Raw genomic sequence first — 24,557 nt, forward strand, 5'->3', positions numbered from 1 at the left:
TTGGGACCCGAGCAGTCATGGTGTGGGCCCAGCATGGGACCAGCAGTGTTGACAAATGTGTGCTGTCCCAATATGCAGCAAAGACCTCCCAGGATGCAGTTGCATGATGGACGTGGTTGCAAGGCTTGTGCCCGGAGCCCGTCCTGTGCTGGCAGCTGGTGAACACCACAGACAGCCACATGTGGCACAGCCAGCTTCCCTGGGGAAGGGGAATGTGTGTTGCGGTGTTCAGCCCACTACCAGCACCACCACCAGGTACATCCTGTGTTCCTGGATCGCCTTACCCCATGATGAGTGAAACAAAGTGGTCTGGTGGTGCTGGAAAAAAGTAACTGCACCAGGTCCATGGATCCAGCAACGGTGCTGATCGGAGTCTGACTTAGGGGACAAAGGAAACAGGGACTGTTTGACAGTCCCAGTTGCACCCTAGGGAGGGCTCTAGGGCAATTGATGTTGAAGCCACCCTCAGACAGGCGTATTCTCAGGAGGAAGCCGCAACTGCAAGGTGAGATTGAAGTGGCAATGATCAATGTGTCCCCCAAATCACATGAATACATTACAGCTTCCTGCGTTCTTCATTGACACGTGAGGCGAGTGATCCACCGACAAGAGTAACAAATAACTGTCATCCATTCAGATGTTGGTCTGAATCTGCTAACGCAGGAGAGGCGGGATGAGGCAGCATGACCCGTCCAGCCCACATGGCGAGATGAACCATGGCCTTTTTAGCATCCGAACTTGGGGGTCCAACAAGACCATTGTGGAACATAACAAACATGTTCCCGGTGCACAGCCTGTGAAGAGGGAATTCTGTCTTCTGTGGTAGCGTGACAGGCCTTCACATGGTGACTGTGGCTGGGCCTGGAACAGACATTTGCATGCCCCGTGCCAGTCTCAATCACAAGGTCCAACTATGAGCAATTTCAAGTGCACCAACTATAACATATGCATTTGGAACTGGAATTATCAGGGCTGCTGCCACCGGACTTGCCCTCCAATTAATCCTCGAAGGAATCCTGTGACATAAATTCACTACCTCCCTAAATTGGGAGCCTGTAACTCCAGACATCCTTGGATGTTGTAGCTGTTTGCACCTCCCTATGACACAAACACACATTTCAAATGTAATTAGTGAGGCTGAGGGTAGCTACAGTCACCGAAGCGGCAGTCCTATGCCATATTGGTGAAGATCAGCCATCAAAGAGGGAACATGCCCAACTCAGTTTGCCATTTGCAGTGTCACTTTATTGGCCATGTGTACAAACATGTGTATGGCTCAAACTTTGAGACAAGCATATGCCACTATCCGGATGTACCCGATAGCTACACATGATGGAGGGTTGCAATGGGGGGAAACTTGCACTCACCTCAGGCTGATCTTCACATCCTCTGGACCATCTGCGGGATAGAAGCAAAAAAGTGTGCACCCCCCAACGCTTGGAGGGTGGACAGGTCAACCACATGGCCACCAGCGGGCCAGCCCGTTGCAGTGGGGGTGGTGGAATGGGAGAAGTTTGGGCTCAGGCACGACTGATAGTGGGAGGGTTTACTGCATGCACCAACACTGGTGTGATGACAAGGTGGGTTGGAACACCACAGAACAGTCATTCTGTACCACTGCAGATATGTGCTTGGTGGAGAAGGATGAACAACTTGGCAGAAAGGGTCTGCACTGGTCCTAACACCACCCAACCCTGCCCATTCTGATCTGACCCCTAGTGAGCTGCCAGGATGCCCAGCCTTTGCTGTGCTTGGAGGGTGGAGACTCCCACATTGTTTATCATTATTATCATTATTATTGATTTCTTATTCTGTACAGCGTGCCCAAACAAATGAGAGGATAAACAAACCAAGTATTGAGAATCACCACGTGGGTAGGAAACCTAATCCTTAGAATGAAAAGATACATTGTTATGGCCTTCTTAAAGCTGATGAGACATGAAATATCAGGAATGCTGAGCAGAATAGGCCTGGTGCACGCACATCGAAACTGATGTTTCCAAGGTTTTTCAGCTTGTGTCGAGGAATGGCAAGTTTATTAGATCAATTAGATTGGAGAGTTTGCATAACTGGAGCTTTATGCAACCATTTCAGAAAATAGTCAGGCGCTTTATCTGACAGACACTTGTCGATGAGAGCAAGGATGTTTTGAGATTTGCAATGATGGACTGGCAGGCAAGTCAAGGATCTCCTTTCCATGGTAATATGCCCAGTCCATATCCTGCTCTCACTGTACCATTTTGCGGTACCTAGAGGGTTATCAAGTTGCTGTTAGAGGTACCAGCCAATAAGATATTGCAATAATCGATTCTAGTATTGACCAACACAGAAGTCACTGATGATACAGTAGCAGTTGACAAATATGGATTGAATTGTCTTATCAGTTTAGTAGCATAGGCACAGGCGGCTTTTACATGTGTAACATGCTTCTTCATTGGGAGACCTAAGTCAAGATATACCCCTAAGGTCTTCACAAAAGATCTAACCTGTATGGTACAGTCTGAGATTCTAAAGTGGATGTACTAGTCCTCAAGTTTTTTTTATACATTGGTCCAAACCCACGTTCATCAGTTCGGTTTTATCATTATTGAGAGCTAATGAATTGGCGATCATCTAGTCCTGGATCAAGTCATAGGTCTGATTGATTATAGCCATGTCCAAATTGTGGTTCCCAGTCAGCTCAGAGACCTGCAGGGTGTCGTCAGCATTGTTGGTATATTAGGGGTACATAAGGAGGCCCACCCGAGGAGGCATGCACTTGACACAGTCTCAAGGCGGATGGAAGACAATTGTTGAAAACAGCAGCTTGTGGATGTGGGAAGTATACCGACATGTGGAACACTGTGTCATAGACCCCAGGCAGAGCTACTGCTGTGGACCAGGGATTAACTGTTCCAGTGAGGGTGAGTTGTATGTACAGACAGACTGCCCCCTCTCCCACGGAAACAACAGGCAGGTTACACCAAAGAGTGGGAGAACCAAGGAAGACACCAAAATCAGAACTCAGGAATAGATCAATAACTGGCCAAGAAGTATACACATTTACGAATGAGTACATTGTTCACACTGGATGCAGAAGTTCGTCTGACCTGGGCTGCGGGCACATGGTGGGGCATTGATGGTAGGCAACGCGCACTGACATGGGACCCGAGGGCCTGTGTGGTACCCTTGGATGCAGGGGAGGGAAAAAGGACACCAAGGGAGGAGGAACAGTTTGAAAAAGCACGTTTGAATGTGGCGGCTGCTGTGAAGGAAGAAAGAGGGCGAGAGAGACTGGAGGGAGAGGAGAGGAAAGAATGGGCAGCTGGGGAGCGGTATGAGAGAGGGAGTGGGAGCGAGGAGGAGATTAGCTGGAGGGCTGATGAGTGGAGAGAAGAAGCTTGTAGAGTGGGTGAGGACTGAGAGAAGGGTCTGAGGGACAGAAAGAGAGACAGAAGGCGAGCGAGAGAGAGCGAAAGAGAGAGAAAGAGAGAAAGAGATAGAGAAAGAGAGAGAGAAGGGGAGAGAGAGAGAGAGAGAGAGAGAGAGAGAGAGAGAGAGACCACCTTCCTGGATGACTCTACCAAGACTAACTCACTAATTCCCTGATTCCGGCTGATGTGGCCATCCAAGATGTGGTGCAGCCCCTGCTAGTCGGTATCATGTGGCAGACCGCATCTATTTGTAATGCGGTAAATGCTTGTCGCAAGGAGCTTGTGCGGCATCATGAGCAGATGACCCACTTCCTGGCTGACCTGGCTACGGCAATGCTCATGGGGTGTCTATGTTGGCTGGCCAGTGCAATGGCCTCCTCCTCCACTCCTTCCTCTGTGCCCCAGTCAGGCTTGCTTTCCACCTACCACCATGGCCCCCTATACACCAGTCCCACCACCATCGTACAGTCTGTTTGTACCTTCATCCCTGCCCGAGGTGGAATTCCCAAGAACAGCACATGAGGTGGTCACTGAACATGGCCAGGTGCCCACACAGGAACAATCAGTGGAGGGACAGCAGGCACTTAAGGACAGTGCAGGTGCCGTACTCCCCCGACAACTGTCATATGTTACATTCGTAGGGCGCACACTTCCAGGCAGCAGCAGATCGTCCAAGTGTGGAGGCACATTTTGCAGAGAATTTCCACACGGAGAAAGAAAAGTGGCCAAAACATGGCACAAATGAGGCAGGAGGCACACCTGCGGCTACAGGCTATTGTGTTGTCAAGGTTGAGGTACGCAAGGCAGCAGGAGTTGGAGAGGTGGCTGGGCAAGGGATGCGGCTATCAGGAGGGCCAAGGCAGAGCTAGAGGAGAGTGTGGTGAAGGGGCAGGTTACCATCCTGGTGGAGCCTTGCAGGGAGGGGGATGAGGTGGAGAGGTACTTGATGGACTCCTTGAAAGCCCTCCAGGCAAGAAGGGATGCCCACCTACAGGCTGAGGAGGTGGGAGGAGAACCTGCCCTGGTCAGAGCCATAGCTGACATCCCATTGGACTAGCCTGCTACCAGTGTACATAGTGTGATAGTGATAGGTTTAACTTTGGACTGTTTTTATTTTAATCCCTGAACATTTTTACCCTTCCTCTTATTTTATTTGAAATATTGTTTTGATACGCCTCATGCCACACTTGCAGTCTTGTTCTCCATGTGCAAATGTACCTTTTTCCATGTTCTCCAAGTGCCATTGTCCTATGGTTGTCATGTGGCCTCGCTGTGTGTGTCATCCTGTTGCTCTGATGTTTGATGGGGACATGTGTGTGATGGATGTTGTATCTGTGCTCAATGAACATTGGTGGTCTCTTGTAGATGTGGGAGCTGTGGTTTAGTTTGTTCTCCTTTGGTGGGTGTGCTCATGTCTGTTTGGTGAAGTTATGTGTTGTTAGTGCTTGACATTGTAGCATTCTTTTGATTTACTTGGAAATGTGCACATGTAGATTGCAGACATCAAGGGGTGTGTGTGTGTGTGTGTGTGTGTGTCTCTCCCCTCGCTGGCTGCCTTCACCCTGATGCTCGCCTCAGCCACTCCTTCCCCCACTGGTCGACTGGGGATTAATTCCCAGGGGACCTTGAGGTTGGGATGGATCTGAGTAGTTTTGGGACCTTTGGGATGTATCGTTCTGGGGGTCAGGGTGACCTAAAGGTAAATACAGGATAAGTATAAGGGCATAGCCTTCCCTCCTGCCTCTCCCATTCAGAGCATGGGTTGGCCAGCTGCTCACCGTAATGTTTGAGACTACGGTTGCGGTCATTAGGTACATATCAGCCTCCAGTTACTTCACTAAAGGTGCATGGTCCAGGCCCGCTGTGACATACAGGATACAATGGTGCACAGGTAAGTCTTGATTACCTGCATGAGTGTCAAACTTGTGATGCTTGCAAACTTGTTCTATACAGTTACTAGGCTTACTGTCACAATGTATTTGTCTTTCTTCTTCACAGGAGCTGAACGACTGATGGCTGACACCGCCACGAGATGCTGAAGGATCAGAGCTGGACTCAATGCGCAGGTGAGCACACTAGGCACTGGGGCGGGCGGCGGTCGAAGAACAAAATGGCAGAATGGGATCTCTCACACTGTTGCTTTGCTTTTCAGGTCCTCAGATAATGCGGGACCGTCGACAGTCGGAGAAGCGAGGAAGAACCAAGTTGAGTAGGCAATGAAGGACCATGTCCAAGATGAGCAGACGATGAAGGACCAATGTCCAAGATGAGCAGGCGATGAAGGACCAATGTCCAAGATGGGCAGCCTCACCGTTCGACTCCGGGTGCTGTTTGGGAAAAAACAAGAAAACAAATGAGAGATAAGGTCTTTACGCAGGGGCGTGGATCCTTGTCAGATGAGTTTCTTCAGGTGAGTTTCCACTGCTTCCCATCCATATAAAGTCGTTCGCAGATGTTCTGAGAGCAGGCACGGTAAGCGAGACACTGCTCTTGCAAGAGCAGAAGAAATGCTAAGCGGTGCAGGCTGTGGTTTTATAGCCTTGGGCCATGCCCTGTTAGCATTAGACTGCCAGGGGCGTTGGTTCCTCGCACGTGTTTGGCGCTCCTTTGCATGAGCAGGGTGTTCCCTCTCCTGTGATAGGCGCTCAGGTGCAGATTGCGGCCTTATTCCATCCTACATGCTCACACCAGCCATCCACCATACCTGTCCACCACCTCCCTAGTCTATCATGGGGAAAAACACCTCTCCCCTGGGCCCGAGCGCGCTGTGTCCATAATGGCATTGTGACAAATGGCATAAATACAGGAATGGTTGTGGTGATTTGTTAGATGTATCATGATACTGTATGGGGTCTCTCATTGGGGATGGATACTTTTGTGTATTGTTACATGTGCCACATGGTTTAATGTATATATTTATTTCATTTGTACAGCGCACAAACAGTCCTGAGGCAAGGGAGTTCCACTGTATGGCTGCTAAGTAGGGAAAGCTATAGCCGCCTGCTTTGGTGCATTTTACCTTGGGAAGGAGTAGGCAGTCCGTGTATGGTGTCCTAGTGGGTCTTAATGAGTAGGCCTTAGTTAGTTACTGAGAGAGATAAAGGGGGTGGGCTGTGTTGGATAAGACCTTGTGGGTGATAGAGAGACTTTTGTGCCTCCTTTCGGGCTTCAGAGATGTGTTCTGTTCTTGGGATGTGTAATACTGCTTGCAGTACATTGTTTCGGATAGTTTGGAGTTTTTCTATAATGCTGGATGATGTGCCTGCAAAGAGGACATTGCAGTAGTCCAGCTTAGATTTGATGATAGCCCGAGCCACAGTTAGGCAGCTGTTTTTGGAGAGGAAAGTTCTGGCAGCATTTAGAACTTTTGTTGCGTAGGCTGCTGACGAGGCAATGGCATTTACTTGGCGTGACATGGTGAGGGAGGATGAAACGGAAATGGAAATGTTGTCAATCTGAAATCCAGAATATTCTTTAGAGAGATCTTTTAGGGCTCTCAGTGGTCCAATGAGTAGGATTTCCATTGTGTCACTGTTTGTGTATCATCGGCATACTTAGTGAAGGAGTCCAAAATGTCAAAAAAGGGGCCTGGCAAAGATGTTGTAGAAGGTTGGGGAGATGCAAGATCCTGCGGTACCCCACAGGGGATGGGAGATCGGGTGGCATTCACATTTTCTGCAATACCTTCAAGGCGCTTCCTTCCAGGAAGGAGGCAATTTAGTCAGTAGCCTTGGAGGAGAAGTTGGCTGAGGTTGTGAGGTGGTGGCATAGTATTTTATGGTCAACCAGTTTAAATGCGGCAGACAGATCGAGGAGGAGGAGGAGAAGTGCTGACTTGCCCTGTCGCTCATCTTGTACAGCTGATTTCACTGATTTTCAGGTCTAGCAGGGCTGACTCAGTGCCATGGCTGGGGCAGAAGTCGGATTGGTGCATTTTAAGATATGGTTGGTTTCCAGGAAATCCTGAGCTTGCCGGTATTCTGCTCGATCCAGGATTTTTAGCAGGAAGGGTAAGATAGTTGGGTGCAATCGCAGGGTCTAAGGATGTTTCTTTTAGGAGGAGGAGGACCCATGCTTCTTTGAGGCTGCCTGCCACTATGCTGGCCGAGAAGGAGGCATTAATGAAGGCGATGATGATAGGGGCAAGTATTTCTGCACACACCTTGATGAGGGTGGCTGGGCAAATATCCCCTTTGCATTTAGAGGGTTTGAGATGGATTTGAGTTGTTTTACCGTGATGGAAATAATTTGTGGCTGAAAAGACTGTAGCAGTTTTGACCGATAATACGTTTTTTCCATCAAGGTAAAACAACCCAAAATAAGTACATGCCCCCCTTCACTTACCTTGCGGTTTCACACTTTCTCTGTGTGCCGCCGACTCGCTGTGTTCCTGCGACGCCTGATCCCTTAACTTCCGGAATCAGGAACCAGCGCCGCAGAGTCCTTTCCTTTTTTTTTAAAGCTTTATGGGAACTGCTGCGGGGGACTCCCCCGCAATTCCTCCTGACAGTGTAGTGAGCAAGGGTTTGGGGATGTAGATGTCCACTAGTTACTTAGGGTCAGAAGTGAATGGGGTCAATGGGTGTCAAGCCAAGGGGAGAGGTTTTCTTTGGTGAGCTTTTGAGAGCTCTTACTGCTGCTGGTAGTAGCATGGAGGTGGGTTTGGGTTTTGATGGTTCCGGAATGGCGAAATGGGGGATGTGGTGGTCAGACCATGGGCATGGGGTGTTAGCGCCCATTGCAACTTGACAATTGAGGTCAGAGATCCAATCTAAAGTGCGGACATTTGCTTGAGTGGGGTTGCTGCTGAGGAGATTTAATTCTAGGGTTTCTAGTGCTTTGGCCAGCAAGGTGGCCTGAGGGTCATTATGTCATGGAGGCTTAAGTTGAGCTCACCCAGAAGAATCATTTTAATGGAGGCTTAGATATTGTCCTCCATGATGTGGAGGAGGTTTTCTTCAGAATTATGGGAGCTGCCTGAAGGGCGATAGATGAGGTGGATGATAATGGTGCATGTGGGTGAAGGGGAAAGTTTGAGGGAAAGCAGGTCTGCATTATCAGTGAGAGAAGTCTTGAGCTGACTGATAGGGAGGACATCTCTGGTTACCAGGGTGATGCCTCCACCTCTGGCTAGGAGTCTATTGTTGTGGTAGATGGTGTAACCAGTGGGGATGGCTAGAGAAAGGGCAGAACATGAGGCTTCACAGAGCCATGTTTCAGATATGGCTACTGCATCATGATTATGGTTGGTGATGAGGTTGTTTCTCTCCAGTGCGTGGGCACTTAGGTAGCGTGCATTACTGAGGGCACAAGTCATGAAAGGATGTGTGTTGGTTGGTTTGGTGTGAGGGTCTGTTGATAGGGCCTGTTTAGGAGAAGGTGACAATGATGAGATGGGTGCTAGCTGAAGTGTTGAGTGATTTTGCTTGAGGTGGCGTGGGCCCAGTTTAAGGGATTCCCTGTGCTAGGGAGCTGGTGAGTGTGCTGCTAGGTGCAGGAGCATAAGTGGGTCTGGGGTTAGTGTGGTCCTGGTGAGCCGAGGGTGCAGCAGAATCAGAAGGACAAAATGGCCGGTAGTGTTTGGTGGCTGTACGCATAATGGTAGCAGGCATGTTGATAGCACCTGGGGTGCGGGGCTATGGTCTGCGCTAATCGGGAGGGTAAAAGCATCACTTACATTGGACATTTCAGCATTGCGAGGAGGTGCACGGGGATGGCTGCTTACAGAGATACTGCATGCAGTAATATTGCATATATTAGGACTGCATGCCGGGAGGCTGATGGTAATAGCATTACATACCTTGCATACATTAGGGCTGCTGGCAGGGTGGCTGCTAGTAATAACATCTTTTCCATCCAGGGAGGGATGCAGACCCCGCCGGGTCGCCCCATGACTGCCGCTGAACTTGGGGACGACCAACCCAAATGGGAGACAGGCGCCCAAGGCCGGAGGCAGCACCCCCGGCTGTCCTTGAACTCTGTCTGGGCTGCATTACAACTTTCCCCTCTGCCGGGGCTCCCTGGAACCGTGGCTGGACTAGTGGACTGCCGACCCACATTGGAGATAGGTGTCCAAGGCCGGAAGCAGCACACCTGGCCTGGCTGTCCTTGAGCTTTGGCTGTGCTGTGTTACAGCTTTTCCCTCCAGGGAGAGGTGGTGACCCTTCCGAGGCTCTCTGGGACTGCCGTTGGACTTGGGGACGGTCGGCCCCTATGGGAGACAGGTACCCAAGAACAGGGACATCACCCCCAGCCATCCTAGAGCTCTGGCTTGGCTGCGTTATAGCTATTCTCTTGGGGGAGGTATTGGGAAACTGCTGGGGCACCCTGGGAGTGCTGCTGCACTTGTGGATGCTTGACTCACGTTTTGAGACAGGCGCCCAAGGCCGGGGATACCGCCCCCTCCCCCGCGCTGTCTTGGAGCTCTGGCCGTGCTGCGGTTTGGCTTTTCCTCCGGGGAGGGATGGTGACCCTGTCGGGCCTCACTAGGACTGCCGCTGGACTTAGGGGCGGTCGACACTATTCTTTTCTGCCCAGGTCAGTGCACCCACGCATGTGAGGTACCGTTTTTGTCGGGACATCTGTGGGAAGGTGGGAAGGTAGAACATGTGTTGTTACTGATGATTTTCTGTGGTTTCCTGGTGGCAAATGTGTGAAAATTGTGTTTTTTTCAGACGTCTTTGGATTCCCATGGGTCTCTTCTTTTCAGAAATGCATGGGGTTCCTGGGTTTCCTTGGAGGCTGTGACATCCCAGGCCCAATTCTGTGAGATGTCCACAAAGCCAAATCCAGTGTTCCCCAGGGCATTTGATGTACCAGTGGTTTAGCCTTTTCCCTTTGCGCCCAGGTAGGTGCACCCACACATGTGAGGTACTGTTTCCTTTGGGATACCTGTGGGAAAGTGTGGAGGTAGGACATGTGCGCTCTGAAGCCTTCGGGCGTGTAACGCGTTACAAAAATTCAATATGAATAAATAAATACATTATTGCTGCTCACAGGGAGGCAGCTGGTAGTAACATTGCATATATTAGGGCTGCTTACAGGGAGGCTGCTGGTAGTAACATTGCATAAATTAGGGCTGCTTACAGGGAGGCTGATGGTAGTAGCATTGCATACATTAGGGTTTCTTACAGGGAGGCTGCTGATAGTAGCATTGCATACATTAGGGCTGCTTGCAGGGCAGCTGCTGTGTGGGCTAACAACATTACACTTGCCTTGATTGTGCTTGCTGCTGCAGGTGGTGGAAAGTTCTGTTGCAGGTGCAAGACAGTGTGCATAGAATTGTGTCCATTTTATCCTCTCTGCTGTTCTGGGTGCTGTGAGTGCTTGAAGGCGGAGGTTGCGAGCTGCCGTGGCTTGAGGCAGATAGTCAGGTGGTCTATTCGCCATGCAAGACCTCAATCTGAGGTTGCGCCCGGCCAGGGTAAAGCGAGCAGTAATTTGTGTGGAGGAGAGTGTCAGGAGTTGGCTTGCAATGTTAGTCTTGAAGCAAGACCGGCAGCAGGTGAGCTCCCTTGTCTGTGGGCTGTACCATTTCAGGGCTCATCGTGTGTTCTTGTGAAGTATGCTGGTGCAGCTTCGGAGGGGGCCTGGGCTGTGGGGTGAGAAGTAAGTGCACCGTAGCCCGCGGACATCATCTGCATGGCGTTCTGGTCACCAGATTCATAAAGCATGCATGCGTGGAACAAGGGGCTGATGGGGGTTGTAGTTCTAGTGACAACACTGGCATGTTTGGTTGGAAGTAGTTCGCAAATTTGTGGCTCGAGCGGGCCCAATTATACAACCACTTCTGCATTGCGTTGTGCAGAATATGCCTAATTAGAGCTGTGGAAGCAGCGAGGACACAGCAAATTCTGCTTTCTTCACCCATGCATGCGACATGTAATGCCTTCAGAAGTGGGTGGCTTTTCAATAAGCGGATTACTCCATAATGCATGCTTCAGTGGAGGAGGGAGTGCAGCACTCAGAAATGTAGTTGGGGGGGGGCACTTTTATTTTTTGGGCACAATATAGCCATTTCCAGACAGGTTTATTGGTGTGTGAACTATTTGCAACACTATGCAAGGCTGGTGTACTGCTGATTAAGGGCTTACCTCTCACCGCATGGACTAGTGGTTGCACAGCATTTGTAGCTATGCGCTGAATGCGATTGATACTAGCGGAGAATGCTGCTTGAGGCCTTGTGTTTTGGGCTTATGTGGGGGCCGGCTATGCCTGCCGGCTCATGGGGTTGGAGGGTTCAGGTTGGTTCACCAGCCAATCGGGGTGCTGCCTGCCTATAGCAGCCTGGGAGCCTGGTGTGCATCGAGGCATGGTGGCGGCCATCTTTTAAGTATCGAGTGGGCCTCAAAACCCAGTGCTTCTTCCAGGGGAGATGGTGGTGCAGGGAGGAGTCCTGTTGTGTGCAGTTTTGTGTTGTGTCTGATGACAGCTCATTCACCTCTGCACACTAGCTACTGGAGGTTGTGTTTATTGTACGTTGAGTTCCTTTCTGCTCCACTGACGTTTAGGTGTTTCTTTGACACTTGCTTGTCAATGCGGATGTGCCCACACTTCATTCACTGGTATGGGTATTTAGTATTGTGGGTCTTGAGGTGGGATGTGGCCTCGCTGTGGATGAGTGGTCTGCACTCAAATGTTGTGCACTCAATGGAAGATTGATGTATCCCTCCCAAGGTACGGCCACTCACCTGCACACATCTGCAATCAGCTACTATCTGCTCTCATTTCATACATTACCTCTGCCACTGTAATGAAGCCGAGACCCATAACTGATTGTTCAGTCTAGCTGTACACTCTCTGACATACTTCACATCACCCAACCACAAGCCTGTTCGACTTGGGCCTACCTACCTTTGTACAGGCTGAAATTCACACATGCATTCTAAATCACTCGGATTCACCTTCAGCACTGCCATTGCAATGGCACAAAGGCACTATACAAATGCCACATTGCATTACTGTGTCACCTGTACATGGAGTGGTCAAAGTGTAGCTTGTGCTACATGGTGTCCTGTTGATGGGCATCTGTGTCTGTTCTACCATGGAGTCATGATGGAAGCTACAGTCCTGGATTCACTGGCAGTGCTCCCAGTTGTTGATGTTGAAGGAGGATATGTGGCAGGTGTACTTCATGGTGGAGGCAGGCCAGAGGAGTTGAAGTAGGCTGTTGCTCTACATTTGACTAGTAGGGGAGCATACTAGCGGGGGCTGCCTGGGTATAGGGGTGGAGGTCAGTGAGGGTAGTGGGAAGAGGGCAGATGAGCAGGTGGCTGCCTGGGTTTGGGGCAGAGGCCATTGGGGGTAGTGGGAGGTGGCAGGACATGAGAGGCCTGCCTGCAGTTCGGGTGGGGCTAGTGGGAGGTGGCAGGACGTGAGGGGGCTGCCTGGGGATAGGAGCGGAGGTCAGTGGGGGTAATGGGAAGAGGGCAGACTAGCAGGTGGCTTCCTGGGGTTGGGGAAGAGGTCAGTGAGGGTAGTGGGAAGAGGGCAGACTAGCAGGTGGCTTCCTGGGGTTGGGGAAGAGGTCAGTGAGGGTAGTGGGAAGAGGGCAGATTATCAAGGGGCAACCTGGGGTTGGGGTAGAGGTCAGTGGGGGTTGTGGGGGATAGCAGGGTGAGAGGGGGCTGCTCTGAATGTACACAAGGACTTACGCGTGATTACCAAAATTATTTTGGTCTTTTCTGTTGACTCACTCAAAGACCATCAAAACCGTGTTCATGGGTGCATGTTATTCAACTATGGGGGTTTTGTTTAATTGTATTAAAACATGTTAACACTAGGAAGGTTGCAACAATTGCACTACCAAAGAAAGAACTGTTTCAGACAGGAGGTCGCTTTCTGTGTCCAAGCAGTGCAGGTCTTGGACCAAAGGAAATCTCAGCTGACATATGTTTAGCACTTAACATGTATATGTTGCTGCTTACATGTATATGTTATAGGGACAGTCAGGCATTGTTTATGCCAATTTGTCTAATGGCTTTTCATTGGAGATGACAACCGAGACAAGGGCAATCAAAGAGGATGACCTGATAACACAGGCATGAAAGGCAGGGATTTCCTAACTCCACAGATGTGTATAAAGTGGGAGTTTGCTTCAAAATGAGCCACGCACGTGGGGGATGGGCGTACCACACCTCAGGCGACACAGAAAGTGGTCATCGGGTGGGGCACGAAGAGGGGAAGTTCATTTTCCCCCAAAGAGCTTGTATTTTGGCTTAACTTCTGTTAGCCTACTAAATTGTATTAAGGTTCCAACTATGAAGGGGAACTATAGATTAAATAACTAGTTCACATCCACAACTCATGTCTCCTTAATGTTTAACCATCCAACTTAGAAATGTGTCATTTATTTAACAAAGGGTGGTAATTAATGAAGGCGTTACCCACTTAGTCCTGCCTATGTACAGCATACAAACTTTTCTTAGAATTATTAGAAGTATGTATTTTGCTGGTAGGAACCCCCTGCAGAGGAAAATAGTAAGTGTTGGCCTGAGTAAGCCTTGCAGTTCCTGTCCATTGAGTCCGTCGATCCATGTAAACTCTAGAGTCTAACATTCCTATTCATAAACATATCTCAAATACATATATTTTTATGTTTAATAGTTTACATATAGATTGCAGATGTTTGTTCACTTGCCCACCTTGTTGTTGTTCCAATTAATTATTTGTTGATACCAGGGAAGTTAATGCAATTTCCTTCAATCATATAATGTACAATTGTGTATTGAATTATAATCTCTCCCTTTATGGAATAATGTACAAAAATAAATGTATATGTTTAAAAATGTATAATCAATTAATTGCATGACTCTTTATGGCAACTAGTTAAGTTGGTGTATCATACCTGATTTTTAGAATTACGGAGTATAATGATTTATATATCAATTGTTGAATGTATGATCCCTTTTTGGGGTATTTGTGATTCTGGGGAGTTTCACTGAATGGAAAAGGGGTACACGCCAAAACAAGTGTAACCTGACAAACTAAAATATGGATCATGTCTGGGAATGTGTTACTCTGGAGCAACGCCCTCCATGTCAGACTACCATTTTGGGTGTACAGGGACATTTTCTATGAATCAGGTCAAACTTACGTGGATTAACTGATAACAATAAGACAGACATGGTTTGCCTGTAAGTTTCCTGCATCTCTAGGAACTTGCTACAAAATAAGTGATTATTTGTGAATCAGTCCCTATTGATCTCGTGTATCTATCGCCCAATATAAATGTATAATTATGTTTGACACTATCCAGTTCATCAAAACAGTCACTGATAGGGGATATTGTATTCACAATAGTCAGCTTTATGGCTTGCTGGTGATTTGTTTTATTGTATACAACACAAAGCAAGGTGGTGGAAAGCGCTATCTACCTGATAGATGAACATTTAGGTAGCCACTGCTTATAAAAAACAAAACATCAAAGGAAACTCCTGTAACATCCATACAGGCTACACAAGGTTTTATTAGGAGAAGGTAAGGCAATGTGATATACATGTATAACTGCTCTAATTACATTCATTTACTGTAGTCAACACCAAGCACCACCGTAGGTGGGATACACAAAATAATAGTATGCAATTGGCAACCCCTCAATTCACCACTATAGTGCACAGCTAGCTGCAGAATGAGATGGTATTAGAGGTCATCAAGGTTCTTTTACTGGCCTACTTCTATAGATTAAAATGTGTTTTCATAAAATCAAAAAATATTTTCCTCAATATTTTTGTATTGGGAAATGTGTGGTGATACAAAACCACACAAACCAAAGTGAAGAAGATCCAACCCAAGTTGGAATCATCATTTTACAAGTAGCTGTACATTCCTATAGATTCTAGCCAACATGGGGATAAAGATAATCATTGTATGCATTTATTTTATTCTATTTAGTTGGCACTTATCCCCCCTCACGTTTGCTTTACAGCTTTTAATTGGTACTCCTAACTAGTCCTACACTTTCTCTAGTGCCAGCCCATTCCTAGGAATATCATATAAATATGAACATGTGACAACGTTCACGAGAGAACTCATTATGTTACATGTGAAATTGATTGCAATACGTTTTTAATCTCAGCAAAACCCTTAAAAGTACCCATGAAGTTGAGTAACTTTGTACATGGTCCTCCTAACTTAGATACCCATAAATGTCCTAAAATGCCTCTGTGGCACCTAATCTGTAGGCGCTCTGCTTCTTTGTTGACTGATCATGTCCAGACTTCACCTCCCCATCCGGCACATGCCTTGGAAAAGAACTTCATGCAACATTACTATTAAAGAGGAAAAGGGTGGCTTGACCAGAAAAAATACTGCTTCCATGCTCTTGAGAGCCGAATGCTTTCTGGAAGACATTCCATGTTCAATACTGGAGACTTGTTCCTGACCGTGAACTTTCTTCTGGCCATTTGCTCGGATAAAGGAAAGTGTAAGTGACAAAACGGAGAGAAAGTGAATGCACACAGAGCAATGCAGGTACTTAAATTAGCAACAGTATTCGGAAAAACATATTTTGAGTCTTCGATAATTAAGTATTAACATTAAAATCCAGCTTAGATGGTAAGTGTTTTTGTGCCCCATAAATGGTTGTCAACAGTTCTACTGAAGGTGCGGTTTTGGTGGAACGATGGCAGCCCCCGTATGAAGTGGCATTGTTTGACAGGTGGGATTGGCTAAGGCTCCTTGCGCATGGTGACCTTCACACCGCTAAGGACCTTTCCGACGGCTTCATACAGGGGGTCGCAGAATGTGTGAATGCAGAGCGAGTAGATACGTCCCACACACTGGATCTCGATCAGATAACTCTTAATGCACGGCACCACTGCCCAGATGTGGCAGAAAGAGATGAGGGCGAACAGCACGCCCCATATGATAGCAAGGGGGATGCCAAAAATGGTAGAGAGTAGCCGGTAGCACCAGTACTTTGTGACAGTGAAAGTTGTGAAACTGGCCTTCCAGACGCCGTCCAGGCTGTAGGTTCCCTCTGGCTCAGCTATAACATCTTCAAATTCCACCTGGAGAGACACCAAAAAAAGAGGATGTTAACCAAGGATTGAGCTAAAATACAGTGATATCCCAAATCTTTACATCTGTTCACAATCTATGTCAAGCATGTGGCTTTGCAAAGATGTAATGAGGACCGACCTATCCCATGATCTGTAGAGAGAGCTACAAGGAATTCAATGCTACACCATTACTCAACATTTCCCAGTGAGAAAGAGCAATGACATAGCCGCAGAGATATGCATTAGAAAAAGGGAAGAGTATCAAGGTAGCCTTCCAAACTCTCTGGCAACTTAATTTTCTTGGTAGCTAACACGTGGAAATGTGGTAGGTCATTGATCAGCTGCTTCCACCCCTTGTCGAATTTGCACAGAGGTGTGTTGTAATTATTGAACCACATATCAATTATTTATAAAGGGACAGTTCACAAAGTAAGGAGGTAGCCATGGGCTTCCTGTTTATTATTGAAGGTAGGCTAATGGGTGCAGTATGGAAGATTGTAGGGGTGCCGTACTTGGGGGTCTTATGCATGTTTAAAGCACTGCCTCGCCTTGGCGTGGCTCACGTAACATGATACAATACTGGAAATGTATCTGAATTAATAGGACTTATTACTGAACAATGGGAAGAACCTAGCTTTACGTAGTGGTGGGACTATGCTTAAAGCCGATGTTCTGCAGAACCTAGTTATAAAGGAAAGCCAAAGAGTACCTTTCTCTAAATCAGGTCTGTACCTTTGACACGCCGTCACATCCCTGGCTCTATCCATAGAGGAAGTGCATGAGGGTGTATCACGCCGCCTCCATTGGCTGTCTGGAAGGTAAACTAAAACAACACCAGGATTCTTTACAGGGCTTACTTCAGAGAGATGAAATACAAGGGTGGAATCCCTCCTCTGGAAGTCCCTGGACTCCTGCCTCATGTCTTTCAAGAAGGGGCTGAAACTGTCCTGAGCCGCGAGCTGAGGGCTTCTCTGTCACGCTTGACGGATCATCATAGTTGCTGCCTCTGCTTGGGAACTGGTGAAACTGCTTTCACCTGCAACCCCTCCAGGAACATTGAAAAGGTACTCATCCATGAGCTCCCAGTCCTATCTGTCTGGCAGCAATCTTATTTTTATCGCTTACATTCTTTTAAGTAACAGCTTGCGTAGCAACTTCCAAGTCATTTTCAAACAAAAATAAATTGACATTAGCACCTCGGATGCCATGGAGGGGCGCTAATGGTCTTAATGGCCACAGACAGGGGATGATCCACCCAGTATCTATTGGTTAGGTTACCCCCCCCGCCCCCAACGGCGGCTATTATCGTCTAATTGGCTTTTTCTGTGCTGCACAACACCAGAATAATAACGGGCAGAGTTGATATTTCCAATTGAGTCATTCTGTGCTGTCCCAAGTGTGTGCCTTTTTCAGCCACCTCCTGTCCCCCATTCCTCCCATCAGGATGTGATCTTATGGTGTGTCTTTGTTCTTCTTCCCTACACATACCAGAATCACAACCCCTTTGTTGAGGACCCATGCACTACTGTATATGGTGGATAAATACATGTGTTCACCTTCCACTGAACTGCATAGAAAATACCCTTACACTAGGAATCCACTAACAATTTTCCTTAGGAGGAAAGATACCCACTATTACAAATAAAGTGAGCAAACTCAGCACTGCAAAGTCACCATGAGGCAAAGTGTGGAATACGAAAGAAATCACTTAATGCATACATATCATTACCTAAATGACACATTTTGGTAAGGGGATATTCTGGGATTTAGGAATTCTGACTCAAAATGTAAAACTGTAATCATTATCATTAGTGCTGCAACATCTCTTAGGAAGCATTAGCCATAAGATGTCTTTCTTGGCCCAACTTGGCCACTCCAGAACCATAGAGAGGAGCAGAATGGCAGAAAGGGAGCACCGGGTAGAACGCGAAGCGTTTCCCCCCGGGGTTATTTTGGCGCTGCACAGGCCAGCGAGTTGGCCTGCGCGTAGTGTGCCCCGGGGGGTATTTAAGGGTCAGGAAAGGTTCGGGAAGCAGGCGATGGTTGGACTTGAGATTGAAGTCCCGGTCACCTGCTCCCGAGCCTTCCTGCGTAGCCGGACCCTCAGCGCTGGTTTACCATCAGTGCTGGTTTAGAATAGGTGAGGTGAGGTAGTGTTATTGGGGGAGGTTAGGTATAGTTAGAGTTCTAATATATATTTTAATTAAATTTTATTATATCCGGGGGTACCGTACATAAGGTACCCCCACTTACTGTAGTTATCTGCGATCTTAGCGGCACGCCTGGGGCGGGGTTTTTCTTTCTCTTTGTATCGGGTTTCGGCTTTAGGAGAGAAGGGTGCTGCCTCACGTGTTCCCTCTGTGGCGGTACGCGTGAACACGTGAAGTGAATTCAGGTCCGGTGCCTCTGAGCACGGGCCTTTGTGTGTCTTTGAAGGCAGGGTTCTGAGAATGTCCGTGCAGGAGCCTGTGTTGCTTCCTGCCTGCGAGCGCAGTTTGACGCAGTAGCTGGCTATAGGCAGAGGGGCAGTGTGGTTGCCTTAAAGGGACTGTTTCTAGTTTCTGGGCCTCCTAGTGTGCTGTGGCCCGCGTGCATCCAGGAGGCAGTGTTTTTAGCCGTTTTTAGGGCTCAACTTAAGTTTTAGGATTCTAGTTCTGGGGGGATTTTGTTTTAGGACAATTTAAGATACTAAGGGGTGTTTTTCCAGGGTATAGGTTAGTATTGGGAGGGAATATTATAAAAATAAAAAATATATATACATATGATATTTAATAATTTGTTTATTGATATCTGGGAATTCTAAGATTTGAATTAACGTTTCAGATAGTAAATATTAGCCCATTTTCTTATTTCTGGGCACCTAGAGTACTGGGGCAGGTGCTGGCTCGGGGGTTTTTAGGGTAGCTAGGGGAAAAGCAAAGGGGCATATTGTAGTGCATTGATTATTTGTGTTACAATGGTGGGACAGGGCCCTAGTAATAAAGGTTTGGTGGATGCCAGGGCACTGAGAGAGGCCTTAGAAATTATTAGCAGGGCATCTAAGGCCCAATTGGAAGGGGCGGTGGTAGAGGTTACGGGAGAGGGGGAGGTGAGTAGGGGCAGGCCGCAGAGCAGTGGCAGATGGGGCTCTTGCGGCAGTAGTGGATTGATAGGAGAGCATTCAGGGGGGAAGGGCATGTGGGTGGGGAAGTAGATAGGGATGTGATGCACAATGAGCAGGAGGAGGTTGGGGATGTCAGGAGTGTCCATAAAGAGATGGAGCTAAGGAGCGGCAAGGGTGGGGGTGATGGGACGCAGAATCTGATGACAGGACAGAGGGGCAAGCGGGGTAAATACCTGCAGAAAGGTGCAGGTGGGAGAAGGAGAGAGAGGACCCCATCAATCAGTGAGGTTAGGGAGGGGCGCATAACGCCCCCCCCCGGCTAGGAAGATGTCGGACAGAGGACGCTGCGCAGCCCCCGTTGTTGCAGAGGATCAATGTGGAGAGGGTTTAGGAACGGCCCCTTCTCGGTAGGCGCGAGGACAGTCTAGAGGGCGCAGGGTGGAGGAGAGCACACCTTGCCCAAGAGAAGAGGACCAGGAAGGGGTTTCTGCAGCCCCGCCAAGAAGACGCCTAATGAGTGAAGGGGCAGACGCCCCGGGCTCACAAGAAGAGGATCTACTCAACCCAAGCATGAGCTCGCATCAGCAATGGTATTTCAGGGGTGATGAAGTTGGGTTGGAGGAACAAGCGGGGCAGTGGGAGGATGAAGGTTATAGGGAGGTAAGGAGGAGGGGGAATGAGAGTAGGGGTTTTAGGTGGGATTGTGATTTTGTCCCCGCAGTATGAGCCCAGTAAGAAAAGAGATGAGGAGCATCGGAGTGGAGGCAAGACCACAGAGAGGCGATGACAGGTTGGAAAGAGGTGAGCGGGAATGGGATTGGTCATCTGCATGGCAAAGGGGGGATACGAGAACGGGGACAAGGAATGTAGGGTCTGGTCTGCAAGGGGTAGGAAAAGAGATTGGTGTAGAAGCTATTGGAGCCTTGGTAAGTGAAAAGGGAAATTGCTCAGTGGAAGTACAAACGGAAAAGGTGGTGGAGCCACTGGCGCTCGTGGTACAGGTTTCAAAAGAAAAAGAAGTGGACGTGAAGGGCAAGGAGAAAAATCTACCTTACATGGGCATCACAAAACCTTTCGGGCGCAATTGATGGCAGCGACTAAGGATAAGATTCAGGCAGGGAAATTTGTGGATGTGTTTAAACTGCTTCATAGGGAAGTGAGAGCAAAGGAGGGTTCTAAGGAAGAGGAGAGAGAGTTGGCCTTGCGGCCATGAGTACCAGTGACAATTGAAAACTGGACCTTGGCATTTATTATTTAGGCCAGTGTCTATTGTGAGAAATTTCCGGAGCGGTTTGTGGCTCTGCTGAAATATATAGATGTGATTAGGAAGGCGTTTACAAGTTTCGGGGGCTTTGCGTGGGTGTGTTACGATGAGGAATTCAGAGCAAGAATGGCTGAGGACAGTCAGGCTGTTTGTGGGAAATAGACATGGATCTATGGCTGCAATGGATGGCCCCAACGAGGCCTGCCCCGACGTTGCACACAGCAAGTGAGCTGCCTGTGCCTTTCCGGCCCTTTCTTGGTCGACCGCCCAGGAGGGGCGGAGGGAGGAGGTAGAGGGCAGTCTTCGGCAGCGTGTTGGGCATTTAATAAGGATGGCTGCACAAGGAACATTTGTAGGTTCAGAAATGAATGTAGCAAATGTGCAGAAAACACCCTCTCACTCAGTGTTTCCAACAGGGAGACAGGGGGAGGGGGAGAGGATCCGGTAGAGGGGTTGTAGGGAAAGGCTTTTACTCCAATTAGGTTGGACGTGCTGGAGAAGTGGCTGGAATTTTATCCGGACAGGGAAGTGTCTAAGATTTTGAGTGAGGGTTTTTGTCATGGTTTCAGGCTTGGTTATCATGGACCAAGGATGCGTCGGTGGGCGGAAAATTTGAAGTTAGCCAAAGATAACGTTGAGGTGGTAAGACAAAGATTGGACAAGGAAATAGCGGCAGGGAGGATAGTAGGGCCATTTGATGATCTGCCGGGTGATTTGGTTGTATCCCCGCTGGGTGTTGTGCCTAAGAAAGCCCCGGGGGAGTTCAGATTGATACACCATTTGTCGTGTCCCGAGGGCATGTCCGTCAATGATTTCATTGCCCCTGAAGAATGTGGGGTTGTATATGCAAATGTAGATCAGGCGGGGGATTTGGTTAGGAAAGCGGGGCGCTGGGCCTTCATGGCCAAGTGTGACATTAAGGCGGCTTTCAGGTTGATTTCTGGCTGCTGGGTTTGCAATTTGAGGACAGGATATACATCGACAAAGCTCGAGCGTTTCAGTTCCTTCTTACAGTGGATTTTTTCATACAGTTCAGGTTGTGAAAGTGTGCTACATTACCTAGATGATTTTTTGTTTATTAGCCGGGCGGAAGGAGAAAGAGATTGCGAAGAAATGCTAAAGTTGTTCCAAGCTTTGATGGGGGATCTGGGTGTGCCTCTAGTGGAAGACAAAACAGAAGGGCAGGCAGTGGTGTTGAAATTCCTAGGGATTGAACTGGATACATTGGCTATGACCTCACGCTTGCCGCACGACAAGGTGAGCAAATTGGTAGGATTGCTGGATAAAGTAGTGGGGGCCAAGAAATTGATGGTAGTGGAAATGCAGAGTTTAGTGGGGCCTTTGAATTTTGCATGCAAGGTGGTGGCCCAAGGGCAGACTTTTTGCAGAAACATGGCGCGGTCTATGGCAGGAGCAAAGTGCCCACATCATCGGATAAGAGTGCGGGAAGATTGTAGAAGTTGGCTGCATTTTTTTGAGAGCTTTAACGGAGTGTCCATGTGGTTGCAGGGAGATCCGGTGTCTTGGGAAGTTCCATTTTTTTCACATGCAGCAGGTGCAGGAGGTTTGGGAGTGTTTTGGGGAGGAAAGTGGCGTGCGGAGAAGTGCCCATCACTTTGGTTGAGGGAGGGAAGGAGCATTGCATTTCTGGAATTCTTTCCTTTGTTGGTTGCACTGGAGTTGTGGGGGAAGGAGTTGCAAAACAAGAAAGTGAATTTCAACATTGACAATGAATACGTGGTTCATGTAGTGAATCGACAGTCAGCAAGGGATCAGAGGGTGGCGAGGCTGATGAGAGACTTTGTTCTGCGTTGCATGGAATGGAATGTGGTTTTCAAGGCAACACATGTGCCAGGGAAGGATAATGGCATTGCTGATGTATTATCTAATTTTCAATGGCAGAGATTCCGTGGATTGGCTCCAGATGCGGATCAGGAGGGGCAGCGGATTCCGGAGGAGCTGTGGAAAATAGGAAGCTGAGAGCGCTTGCATTGGTGGAGGGTTCTCTTGCTCCTGCATCTAGAGAGGCCTACAGGAGAGCTTGGGAGGATTTTATAGGAGGGGGTGCTCGTAGTTGGAAAGGTTTGGGGGATGCGGAAGAACGGAGAAGGGACAATGTCACTAATTTCCTCTTGAGGTGCATGGATAGGGGCTGGTCTAGAGCAACTATAATGTGGAAATAGGCAGGGATTGCTTTCTATGGGAAGTGGTTTTGGGGTTTTCAGCCGAGCAGTGGAGAACTGTCAAACAGGATGTTGGAAGGATGGGCAAGGGAAAGTAAGAGGGAAAAAGACAAGAGGCGACCAATATCGGCGGAATTGCTAACTAGGTTGTGTCAGACGGTTGGGAGGATTTGCTGGTCAGCCTGGGAACGAGAGTTGTTTGCAACTTGTTTTACTTGGCTATTCTTTGGGGCCTTTAGGGTTTCTGAGCTGGTGGGGGTGAAAAATGGGGTAAGTGGGCTGCAATGGGAAGATGTTCAATTTACAGAGTTAGGTTTGGACATCAAGATCAGGAGATCTAAGACAGATCAAAAAGGAAAGGGCTCTTGGGTTTTGCTGGGTCGAGGGAGTAAGGAGTTATGCCCGGTTCAGACAGGTTTGGTTTGGAAGGAGCGTTGTGGGGGGAGGACAGGTTTGGTTTTCCAGCATGAGAATGGGGAGCCAGTATCAGCGCCACAAGTTCTGGGAGTACTACGAAAGGTTTTGATAGCAGTAGGGGAAAAGGCAGAGGATTTTGCAACTCATTAATTTAGGATGGGTGCAGCATCTGAAGGTAGTAGGCTTGGCTATTCAGAGGAGAAGGTGAAAAGTTTGGGGCGTTGGAAGTCAGGGAGATACAAAGGGTATGTCAGGGACTTGGGGAAACAGGATGTTTGAAAGAGGTTGTCAGAAGCCAGCAGGAGAGTTGCATTTACTAGGATGTTGTTGATTTGTAAGTGATTTTGTCATTTCTTTCTCAGATGCTGCTCGGAGGCTGGGGCAGATGGCACACATTTGGATTGTGGGGCATTCAATTGTTAAGTGGGCGGGGAAAGAAGCTGAGAAAAGGGTTTTTGGCAGGCAATTGGGTTGCAGCTATAAAGATGTTTTGGTAAAATGGTCCGGTTTAGGGGGGCTTCGCTGGGATCAGTTACTTCCTATGTTGGCTGGGTTGAGGGAACGCTACGGGTCTCCAGGGTCGGACTGGGCCCTCGGCCCATCGGCCCGTGGCCGATCTGAAATCACTTGGGAGGCGGGAGAGGGGCCGGTTTCTGAAGCACTCCTGGGCCAGTCTGGGTCTGCAGAGAGCCAGTTTGTGTATCTCTGCAGAGACAGCCAGGGCTGTCACAAAGGGGGTGGGGGGGCAAACTTCACCAGGCCTTGCACTCAGGGGTGGCCTCGCGGCTGCCTGGGTCATGGGGTGTCAGAATAGATTTCTTGCGAGCTGCCATTGATTTGCTGGCTGCAGCGCCAGCCTGCAACAGAGAGAGACAAAGACGATGCAAAACAAAAGTTCTGCGCACTCAAGACTGTTGTCAATTTCACACTTCATCAACACGGGCTGGCCTGGCTCCCGAGTCCCGCCAACCCGGCACCAGGCCGCCAGGCATGCGCATTGGGCTGGCTGGGTGCAGTGCGTGTTACAAGCACAGGCTGCCGGGGAGGCTGGGGACTGGAGACACCAGTGTGACTGCAGCAGCAGGCCTGGCCAGCAATCTGCAGTGCAAGGGGAGTATGAGACAGGCACCGAGTGGCGTCGGCTCATTGAAGGATTCGAGCTTCAATTTGTGTCCT

The 24,557-nt window shown here is 48.6% G+C and overlaps 1 protein-coding gene across 1 annotated transcript in view; it reads right to left on the reverse strand.

Annotated features, from left to right (window-relative positions):
- Positions 1 to 14,851: 14,851 nt before the first annotated feature.
- CAV3 (caveolin 3) overlaps positions 14,852 to 24,557 on the reverse strand; it is a 94,367-nt gene continuing 84,661 nt past the window's right edge. Inside the window, exon 2 of the mRNA XM_069643477.1 lies at positions 14,852 to 16,423. Within this exon, the coding sequence (XP_069499578.1) occupies positions 16,082 to 16,423 (342 nt within the window). The 3' untranslated portion in view covers positions 14,852 to 16,081. The remainder of the gene's footprint in view (positions 16,424 to 24,557) is intronic.

The sequence above is a fragment of the Ambystoma mexicanum genome, chromosome 2p (genome assembly GCF_040938575.1).
Source record: "Ambystoma mexicanum isolate Mex_15411 chromosome 2p, UKY_AmexF1_1, whole genome shotgun sequence".
In the NCBI taxonomy this organism is placed as follows: Eukaryota; Metazoa; Chordata; class Amphibia; order Caudata; family Ambystomatidae; genus Ambystoma; species Ambystoma mexicanum.